The 11,872-nt window shown below is 30.6% G+C and overlaps 1 protein-coding gene across 1 annotated transcript; it reads left to right on the top strand.

Annotated features, from left to right (window-relative positions):
- The first annotated feature begins 1,551 nt into the window (after nucleotides 1-1,551).
- LOC109005031 lies at nucleotides 1,552-5,512 on the top strand. Its single transcript, XM_018983794.2, has 3 exons — nucleotides 1,552-1,753; nucleotides 2,946-3,895; nucleotides 5,237-5,512. The coding sequence occupies exons 2-3, from the start codon at nucleotides 2,948-2,950 to the stop codon at nucleotides 5,240-5,242; spliced, it is 954 nt and encodes a 317-aa protein (XP_018839339.1). The 5' UTR covers nucleotides 1,552-1,753; nucleotides 2,946-2,947; the 3' UTR covers nucleotides 5,243-5,512.
- The last annotated feature ends 6,360 nt before the right edge of the window (nucleotides 5,513-11,872 follow it).

Genomic DNA, 11,872 nt, shown 5'->3' on the forward strand with positions numbered 1-11,872 from the left:
TCACGTAATACGTAATGTTATAAAATTATTTTTACTGTAGATTTAATGAATCATTTTACTGTAAATTATTTAATGATATGAATATTAAATTGTAAAATTGTAAAATTATTTTATTATAAAATAAATATAATATATGAAATGAAGTCACAACAGTTTAAGCTTATTTTTATAAAATAATTTTTGTAGCTCTAATACCGCTCAAAAAATTGAGTTACCACTTTATAATAAAATAATTTTTTTAAAAATTCATTAATATCAAATTAAATCAAAACTCAAAGAAAATTTTAAAAAACTAATTTGTTATCATTAAGCTGTATAAAAATTGTATCTAAATTGTCGGCTTATCATTTTTAATAAAATTAGACGGTGGGCCCAATGCTCCATACAAGTTTATGAATATAAATAAATGGAGTGATACAGTCTAAAGAGATAATCCTACAAACTAACATGAAAATACTATTTTGCCCACTCAATTTGTCTCATATTTTGACACCTCATTTATTTTAATTTTGTTTTTTTAAAAATTCTTTACTTAATAGTTAAGAAAGTGACTATTAGTATGTTAATATTTTTTTTTATATTTTTTTAAAATATTTTAAAATGATAAAAAAAAATATAAATGAAAAAAAAGGTCAAATTTGCCTAGCGATCAAATAGGCAGCAGAGTAGTACCGCTCTTTCATATAATACATTAGATTTATTTTATAATAAAAAAATTATAATTTAACTTACAACATCGAGCCACGTCAATTTGTATATTTATTTTTATGAGATCTCTTTATGGTTAAAATATTGGTTAAATACAAAAATAAAAATGTATTTATATTTATAAGTTGAGGGCTGCTAAAGACACAAAAAAATCTTATAAAGAGATCTCACACACTGAGCAATGTGCCATGTCTCCCTTTTTTTTTTTCTTTTTTTCTCTCTCTCTTTTTTCTCTTTCTCCCCCTCTACCCGTGCCTCCCCTCCCCTTTCCCTTCTCGTCGGCATTGTCTGCCCTCCCAAGGTGGTTCCCAATCACCACAGACGACCAATGGACAAGCCATCGGCTCATATTCCACCATCCCAGCCACCAAGTGGCGCACAGTCAACCACACACACAGAGTGTGCAAAATGTGGTCCATGACCATCAACATGCACAGCGAGTTGTCGTGAGCTCCATGCCGACGGTGCCTCTTGAATTGTCGGTGTCTTTTGCCCACCCTAAGGTGGTCCCTGACCACCATGACCGGCACTAAGAGTGGGCCTGGGAGGGGGCAGGGGTGGTGGCACGAGGGGAGGGAAAAAAAATAAAAAATAAATAAAAAATAGATGGAGATGCACATCAGTGTGTGAGATCTTTTTATGAGATTTATTTGTATTTATAGTATTTTCCTTATAAGTTTACTTACTATTGTCAACTAGTAAAAATTTTAAAATTCAAAACTTGAAACTGAAATTAAAATAATAAACAATAAACGCACATCACTTTCTACAATATTTTATCCACTAATGTTTTAACAAAAAGTTATTTTTATAAAAATAATATCATTTTACCAAAATACCTTTATTTACAATATATTATTAAATATGTTGTTTGATATCATTACTCAACCCTGCTTTGCAATCTTTCAAATCCAAGCCCAAACCGTTGCATTGGCTCCTCGCTCCATTCTTCTTTGTTCTAGACTCTAGTACTGATGATAGTAGTCTCTACAAAAGCAAGCTAAACAACAAAGTTCATATCTAATTCGCTCATTTCAATTTCCAGGTATATATTTGTATATTCCCGCCCCTACAATTATGTGCATTTTAGATTGTTTCTGCTGTTGTTGCTTTATTGAATTCGTTTTCATGATTGTTTACAATTTCCAGCGGTGATCGTTTTATTTTTACGATACATTTGATTGTGGCTTTTTCAGACCACTCATCTACTTTTCACAGAGAGAGAAAAAAAAAATAGTACGATCATCTTCGATTGCTGTGGAGTATTGTCCACTTTATGTGATCTGTAACCAGTTTCGATTTCTTGATTCATTTCATGCTCTGATAATTTGCATTTTATCATTTTATGCAGATCCAGATCCTGGTCCTAGATCTACTTAATTCGTTGTTTATGTATCTGTATATTGTATTCTTGCTTCATTTCATGCTCTGATCATTTGCATTTTATCATTTTATGCAGATCCAGATCCTGGTCCTAGATGTACTTAATTCGTTGTTTATGTATCTGTATATTGTATGCGTGCATGATGAATAGGCCATCTTGTAGTTCTTTTATTTCTTCTTGTTGTGCTTAAATCGCTGTTGATTACAGTGTTGCTCTGGAAGTTGGATGCTTGGTATTTCCGCATCATTAACTTTCAAGATACTAGTGTACTAGATCAAAACTTTCGTGTATGTTCAATGCAATGTTGATAATATTAACAATATGTTAGGCTTGAATATGATCTGTATGGAAACTTGGACGATTTTCAACTCTGCCATTATGATTTATGTTTTGTGCTTTAAAAGTTCCCCCCCTTAAATATGGCTTAATCCTTTGGTTTAATGCCTATTTTACCTTGTAATCCTCTGGTCAACTTTAGATGTATCAATGATTTCTTGATATTACTTCTCATCAAATAATTAAATGATAAAAATTCAAGTTGGTGATGCAGCCCTGTAATGAAAACGGAAGCTGGAACCTTTTTTTTTTTTTTTTTACAGGAAACAGACTGAATTTCATTAATGAGCATAAGAATTTATTTATCCATGCAGCAATGAACTTTGAGCTCATATTTTATGCATTTTTCACACGAAAGCAATCATTTGCATTTATATGTATGTTTTAATGTTCAAAAACAATCTAGGTTTTGCTTGTGTCATGTTTGTTGATTTGCAGAGTTTTATTTGATGATCAATGACAAAAGTGCGCTCACTCTAGTTCATTCATTATTTATTGCCATTTTGTCGCTATTAAGGCATGGCTTCATCTGGTACATCTGAAGTTGTTAAAAGGGATGTTAAGGACAAAGAGCACAAGAAAGATGATAAAAATGATGGATTTATTGAGAAGGTGAAGGATTTCATTCATGACATTGGCGAGAAGATTGAGGAAGCTATTGGATTTGGGAAGCCTACTGCAGATGTTGCGGGGGTTCACATCCCTCATATCAATCTTGAGAAGGCAGATATTGTTGTCGATGTTCTAGTAAAGAACCCAAATCCCGTGCCAATCCCTCTGATTGACATAAACTATTTGATTGAGAGTGATGGAAGGAAACTTGTTTCAGGGTTGATCCCAGACGCTGGGACAATCCATGCACATGGTGAAGAGACTGTCAAAATACCAGTTAATCTGGTTTATGATGACATAAAAAATACATATGACGATATTAAGCCCGGAAGCATAGTTCCATATAGGATAGAGGTTGACCTCATTGTAGACGTGCCTGTTTTTGGTAGGCTAACACTACCACTTGAGAAAACTGGAGAGATCCCCATACCTTACAAGCCGGATATTGATCTTGAGAAAATTAAATTTCAGAGATTCTCTTTTGAAGAAACTGTTGCAGTTCTTAATTTGAAAGTGGAAAATAAGAATGACTTTGACTTGGGCTTAAATTCACTAGACTATGAGGTTTGGCTTTCTGATGTGAGTATTGGAGGTGCAGAACTTTCAAATTCTACAAAAATTGATAAGAATGGAATAAGTTACATTGATATTCCCATCACCTTCAGGCCTAAGGACTTTGGCTCTGCACTTTGGGACATGATTAGGGGAAAAGGTACTGGTTACACCTTGAAAGGACATATTAATGCAGATACACCCTTTGGAGCAATGAATTTGCCCATCAGCAGGGAGGGCGGTACCACTCGTCTCAAGAAGAACAAAGAAGATGGTGGGGATGATGATGATGATGATGATGAGGTATGTTAGCTCTTTGGCTTTCTACTGAGACCCAATATCTAAATTTAGTTTTTAACCTTGTGCTGTCTTATGCTCACAAACTTATGTGTGAATGAATTGATATATTGGTTAATTATGTATTGCTCTATTGGCTAAATAATAATGAGAAATAAAACTTCACTTAATCCTGCTCTAATTTCATTAAGTACGAAGGTCTCAAATTTTCAATAGTTTTTCATTCTTCATCTTCTTTTTTCTTGCAGTATCATCTAAACAGATCTATTTTCTCTTTCCATGTTTTCCGGTGACAATATAGGGCTCTTCTATCCATGTATGTTTGTACATTAGTTTGGAAACTAGTTGAATCACCTAAATATACATTGTAGCAATGGCAAATGGTAATATCTACCATGTCAACTACATTGATAAGCCATTTCAATATTTTTATGCTTGCACAATAAATTAAGCAGTGGCCTTGTATTTCATGAAAAATTTAGGCATCAGACATGATGGTACTCACAATGCCATCTCGGGAACATTTCATTATTTGCATCTGTGAGAAGAAAAACAGGTGCTGCATTATTAACGGCCACTTTAAAGGAACACAATGTGTCAATGTGTGCAAGTGACCTGACTAAACTAGAAAAGTAGAATGGGAATATTGGCTGCATATATTAGAAAGGTGAAATTGCCTAGTAGCTAGGAAAATACATAACAAACCCTTAGGTTTATTGGTCTCAAAATAATAGACTAATAGCTTAACATATATTCTCCAAGGATTCGTTTATGAATTGATCACTAGTCAGGATGACAAATGACAATATTCAAAACTCTAGCACAGAACTCCTTGCACCTGGATTTGCTTCTGCTTTCAACTCACCTGTCTGAATGAATTGATCACAACCCTCCTTAAATTTGGTAACCTTCAATGTTGACATTTTGGCATCATGCATCTTGCTTCTCACCTTAAGTCAAGGAACCTATGGCCATTTTTATATAAGTTGAAGGCGACCACTCTTTTCGGGTTATGCCGTAAAGAAAGACGAGTCTCTCGATACACTACCTTAGACAGCTTGCATGAACAAAGGGGAGGCGTACTAAAGGCGCTCTCCTTACATAAGTTAACAAAGTAAGGGAGATTTTTCTTTCCACAAAAGCAGCTGGCAAGGGTTCCAAATTAAGACTGGAATGGATATTGGTAACCTTCAATGACATTTGGCATCATGCATGCATGCATTCCTTAAATTTTGGAATGTCCTCACTTTATATTCGCAATTGACAAACCTTCAACTTACATATACTATGAGACTATTTAAATGTTGCATTCTCTTAAACTAAACGATTTTAATTTGTTCTTTGCAGGAATAAAAATTGCATTGTTGCTGTCATCTGTTTCACAGTAGTCGTCCTTTAGAATAATGGTTAAATAGGCACTCGAAGTTGTGACTTTTTCTTCGAGTGTTGAGAACTTGATGCATGTTGATGATCTATATGCAAGCTGAACGTTTAGGGATTCTATGCATGCATAATTATGCTCGTGTTATTGTGATGTAGTTGGGCGGCACTTTTTAGATTGCATATCCATCCTTTTAATCTGTTGAGACCTTTGGAATGAAATTGAAAAAACCCATTAACTATTTTTCCCTCGAGCCCCTCCTAGATTGTATTTCTGGTTTTCGTTCTTCATCGAAATATTGAGAGATTTCAAAGGAACGAGTACCCTCATGAAATTTGATGGTTTGTCTTGAGTACAAATCATTTTAAAAAAAAAAAATTTGCTACAACCACAAAAGATTTTTATAAAATTAAATTTACAAACTGACGTAACTTGATGTAATGTGTTAGATCTGTTTTATAATAAAAGTAGTTTTATAATTTAACGTATGTTACGATAATTTGTTAGTTTTTATTTATTTATTTTGTGAATAAAGTATTTCTATTTAAATAAAAAACTATATTCTATTTTTTTTTTAAAAATATTAAGTGAAACATGAAATAGACAATTCTTTTGATATGGGCCGGAGTCTGTTCATAAATAAATATCAAGATTGACAATGTTTAACTTGCTGCTGCCTGCGTTCGTGAGAGAAATGCCAGCTAGCATTCACATTGGTCTATACATCTTTATATATAAAGTCATATTTACATCATATAAATTTAAATTTTTTTATATTGACTTATGCATCTCTAAATATTTAGTTAGTTATAAACAGAATTTATGTAAATTTAGAGATCAATTATGCACTCTCCAAAATATATTTAATTTATTTTTTCTCTCTCCTCCGTTTCTTGAGAAATTTGTATTTGTATTGTAATGATGTTAGAGAAATTTGTATTGTAATGATCTTGGAGAAATTTGTTTTGTAATGAATTTGTATTGTATTGTATTTCCATGTTAATATGTGTTGTTGATGAGCGCATGGGATTTATTTTTTGTGTATATAAATTTGATTTATTTTTTTAAGAATTTGATGTATTTTATTATATATGGAATTGCTAAATTTGGATGCTTGAAATTGTATTAATATATGTATTGGATGCTATGAAATTGTATTTAGGCAAAAAATTAATAATAATAAAATAATATGTATAAACCAATATGGGAGTTTTACTTAAATGACAAAATGGATATATAAAAAAGTTGATTATATATATGTACATACATAGATAATACTAATGCTTAGCAAAGCGCGGAGAGGCAGTAAGAGAGTTGAAGGGGACGGTGAGATCTTTCTTCGTGTCTGAAATTTAAAACTTCAAATAAAATAGAAATAAAAGTAAGGTGCTGGAAATAATATATATATATATATGTATGTATGTATGTATGTATTAATGTATGGATCCCACAATCCAATCACTGGAAAGGCATGGTGCACATCACGTGCGTCGAAAAGAATTGCAGGGGGAAAACACATTTTCACTCAAAAAAAATTTTATTCATCATCTCTATACACATATCACCATCCACCACATTTTTTTTTACCAAATGTGCAGTATATAGATGATAAATAAAATAATTCAATAAATTTAAGAAAAATAAAATTAAAAAAAATTAAAAAAATATATATATAATGTGTTATGTGAGAATGATAAATAACAAAACTAGACAACTCAAATAAACTTGGACCAGCAGTCAAAGGCTTTTAGCAAATGCATAAACATTACTTTTTAAAAAAAAAAAATAGACTCAATTTCATTCCATAACTAAAGTTACAGTTGTGACTTATCAATACAAAAAAAAATCTGAACTGTAAGTCAAATTACGCATCTATTTTGGGGCACCTCCGCACACATTTATTTATAGTATATATTATCTTAACTTCTATAAAATTCTCTTCTATTAAACAGAACATTCTGTAAAAACAGAATTAAATAATCTCTCTTTCAAAGAAGAAAATCATTAGTCTCTTTTATCCTACCATACAGGAGGAATACGGGACTCTGTTACTATTGACACAAAGTCCAAAATAACCTACTTTAATGAGAAACGAATCGACCAACTTTTTCATAAAGTAATACGATTTCAAAGCCCAGTTTCTATGAACCAATAAAAAAAATTAAATAAATAAAAATAAAAGCATTCGACATGATTGAATAAGGTAGGTTGCTTTTGGAGGAGGATGGGGGTAATTATTTGGGTTCATATAGACCATTTGGTCAATAGATAACTATGATTTCAAATATTAAAAATGTTTAATGTCCCCTTTTTGGTCAATAGATCAATATATACTCTTGACCATTTAATATTTGCTTGTACGGTACGGTCAAGACTGATCATAGTTTATATTGGAATTAAACAGCAACGAATTCTCATCTAGAAATAAACTCAAATTGCTTGTACGGCCAAGATAAATCCTTTTGATCTCTATTAAAATTGTTATGCACTACATAATTAAAACATTAAATACACAAAGAAATTTTATAAAAATAAGTTTATAGACTGATATAGTTTAGTGTGGTATGTCAGATCTACTTTACGGTAAAAAAATATTTACAATCTAATGTATCATATTAAACTACATTAATATATCAATTTACTTTTATAAATTATTTTTTTTTTATGGATTTAGTAATTCTCTTTACCATATATCCCGGCCGCCTTCAACTTTTTTTTTTGGTTGTTACAAGAGTTGATGACTAAAGCCAAATAGATTAGTCAGATAATAAATCAAACTAATCGATGACCCCCACCCCCACCCCCACATTGCAAAATCTTCCAAACATGATGTACGAACGAGGTTGTCAATCTTGAAATGTTAGCTAATTTCACACTAACATGATAATGTTTGTGGAGTTTTAAAAAGATACAATGTTTCATACAAGAATTTATGTCCAAGCATGCTTATCTCATCAGAAAATGTGTGATAATGGTTTTCGATGACCCGAATGTAGCCAGCCAGCCAGCCATTGGTGCATGTTTCTGCACACGGAACTTAGACCTTTGACTTGAGATCATCATACCTGTTGGAAACTTGGAATATTAATCCGTCATTGTCGGACTTTTTAGACTGAACAAGATTATGGTAAACTGGGTTAATCTTTCTTTCTATCTTTCTTTCTTTTTTGGGGTTTTATTGGTTTTTTTTTTCTTATTTTTCTTCCAAAATTATGAAGTGCTGGTGGGAAGTTAGGGAGGTGTGATGGAAAGAGGAGAGGTTTATTTGATGTAATGGAAGAAACTACATTTATCAGCCAAATACCAAAGAGCTAGCTGGGAATAAGCTATTCCAAATGATGGATTAGTTTAAAGTACTCGATCTGATGGATATATGCTTATTGTGATGTAATAAAAGAAACTAATTCTATTTTGTCAGCCAAAAGCTGGCTTTAGACACGTACGTACATGGTGTAAGCCTATTCCAAGTGATGGGTTAGGTTAAGGTAGTATGATGTTTTATCTACTATAATCATTCCAATATTAATCAGATAAATGAGATTTAGATCCCCTAAAATTATTGTCTTAATTTTAGGATTTAAGTGAGAGAAATATAGATAAAAAACAATGATCAATCTCACAACATTCATTGATTATTAATTAATATTGTCCAAAAAATTTAATCAAACAACTATATATATTGTGAAACTCATTTTATATATCTATCTCTTACAATTTGAGACTCCGTTTGGATGGTGAGATGAGATGATTTTTTATAAAAGTTGAATAAAATATTATTTTTTAATATTATTATTATTTTAGAATTTGAAAAAGTTGAATTATTTATTATATTTTGTATGAGAATTTGATAAAATTGTGATGATGAGATTAAACAGTTTTTATATCCAAACAGACCCTAAGTTTTGAGTTCAGGCATAAACTCTATATATTTTCTTTTTCGATATATATTTATTTGCACTGAAAGTCATCAAACACAGCACATCTTTTGAGTCTTTTTTATCAATATGGTAGGAAAGTTAATGGGAAAAGGAACCTACGTACATGCATGGGCTCTATTCACAGCCTGATTCATGCACCTGCCATTGCCGAATTTTATTTGCCAAAGCTAGCTGTTATTCATGAACTTCCATTGCCGGCCTGCTTAGTTAGGTTAATACCGGCGTCCGGATGCAGCCTGGAAACTGCAGCGCCCATTTATTTGAACCCCAAATATAATACTCTCTACTGTGGATGCATGGGGGGTAATGAGTTTTCAAGTTGCACACAAAGAACACGCGATGAATTGCCCACTTTGCATGTACGGATTCAACATGGATTTGAAAGAAAGATAGATAAATATATAAAATAAGTCACGTTATTTAGGGCCGGTTTGAATACACAGATAAAATACAAGTCATCTCATCTGAATTGTATGGTTTGTTTTATTTGTGTATCCAAACGCCAAAATGTAAAGTTTTTAACTCATCTATATATCTTTATATTGTACATTGATTTCAAACAAACTATAAATTTTTTGCAAAGTCAAGTAATCTTATGGTCAATTTTATCAAATCTCCAACTTTATCATACGCCTCCCCTTCTCATGCCACTGTTCTACTTATTTTTAATATATTCATAGAAGTGGGATCTACTACTTTATCAAATCACCAAAAATCAAAACTCAAAAATCATCTCATCTAATCACTATTCAAACATATATTTTTTTTACAAACCATCTCATCTCATCTTAACTCAAAAATCTCATTACTATTCAAAATATATCATCTCATCTAAACTGCGTAACCAAACGATACCTTATTGAGACAATATTAAATATTTAATAAATATTACAGAATTCATTATATATATATATATTTCTTATACTCTAAATCATAGAGTTTAGACAAGAATTTAAGAGAATTCAAATCTTATGTAATTCACAGGTCATATTCGTGTCTTATTAAGTCATGAGTATTTGATTATATAGGTTAATTCAAACACGATATGTTAAACTAAACCAATCAAACCTTCAAGCCCTAACACAATCTATTTAAATAATTGTGACATGATTTGTTTTAACCCATTTAATAATTATATAAAAATGAGTCAATTCGACATAATTTATTTCAACTTATTTTATGTAATTTGATTGAAGTGACTCGCATAATCCATTTGACCTAATTAACATAATTTCATATAAAAGTTAAAATCTATATTTATTAGTAGCCACAATATCTTAAAAAATTAATTTTTTTATGTATGTCTCATTTTTATTCACTTTTTTTCAAAATGAGTGATGACTGCAAATATCATCCTTTTAAAAAAATTAGACTGCATACTAATATAAAATATTAATATTTCATAGATTTTTACATATAATAAAACTAATATTACAAACTCAACAATAACAAATATGAGCATTGGTCTCAAATTACGATCCTAACAATAATAAAAATGTAATTTAAACAAGTTATTACAAATTGATCTATTATCGATCTATTTATTAATTGTGTATTAACAAGTCAACTCGTTTTGATCCGAACTCATTTATATCAAACTCAATTTTATTAATTTTGTATTGCGTTTGTAATGAATTTACGAATCTTGTGGTGTATAAATAATCTTTTATGTCCATTTGGCATTCTCTATATGTTGCCGCCACACTCCATATCAATGAATCATGTGCTACCATTTTTAAGAACTCCCACTTGTTACCTTTTCTTTTCTTGTTATTTTTCCCTCAGGAATATGGGACTTGAATTATGATCTTCTCTCCTCGAAAGACGTATCGGCCTTGCTTCGAATTGTATGCTTTCCTTTTAGGCGCCTCAAAAGGAGATGCTTATGTCCCAAAAGAAATGTCATTGCAAATTTGTTAAAGTCATTAATTTTTTTTTTTTAAACATACTAAATTTTATAAAAATAAATATAAAAAATTGACAGGATTTTATATCATATATTATATTTAATTTATAATCTAATGTACCACATCAAAACATGTGAATTTATAGATTTATTTTTATAAAAAAATTTTGAGATTAAAGCATTTCTCTTTTTTATTTGAACTAAACATAAATAGTTTGTTAAAAGATGTGTGTAAATCTTTCGTAAAAAAAAGTGAGTCATATTAAAAAAATACTTTTTAAATATTTCCTTTTATGACGTAGTCTGATTTTTTACAAATTACCTAACTTGTACAAATCATTATTATTGTTGACATATATGTGAGAAAAGATTTATCACTATTTGGATATAATAACTATTTTATCTCATCTCATTATTATAATTTTTTTAAATTTTTACATAAAAATATAATAAATAATTTAATTTTTTTAAATCTTAAAATAATAATAATATTATATTTAATTTTTATTTCAATTCATCTCTTCCTACCTTAATCCGCTATCTAAATTGCAACTAATCTGAAAAGAATTCAAATACACGAAAAGATGAATTATGTAACCTTGAATAAGTATGAGAGGGGACAGGTACTTATTCTTAAACAGCATGGGAAGCAGTACGGACCCATTGCAAATGAAAATATGGAGTGAATTTCAATGGAATGATTTGATAACATGAAAGAAATTGGAGGGAGGGGGCCCTTAAAATGTGTGGATTAAGAA

Source organism: Juglans regia, chromosome 12, assembly GCF_001411555.2.
Source record: "Juglans regia cultivar Chandler chromosome 12, Walnut 2.0, whole genome shotgun sequence".
Lineage (NCBI taxonomy): Eukaryota > Viridiplantae > Streptophyta > Magnoliopsida > Fagales > Juglandaceae > Juglans > Juglans regia.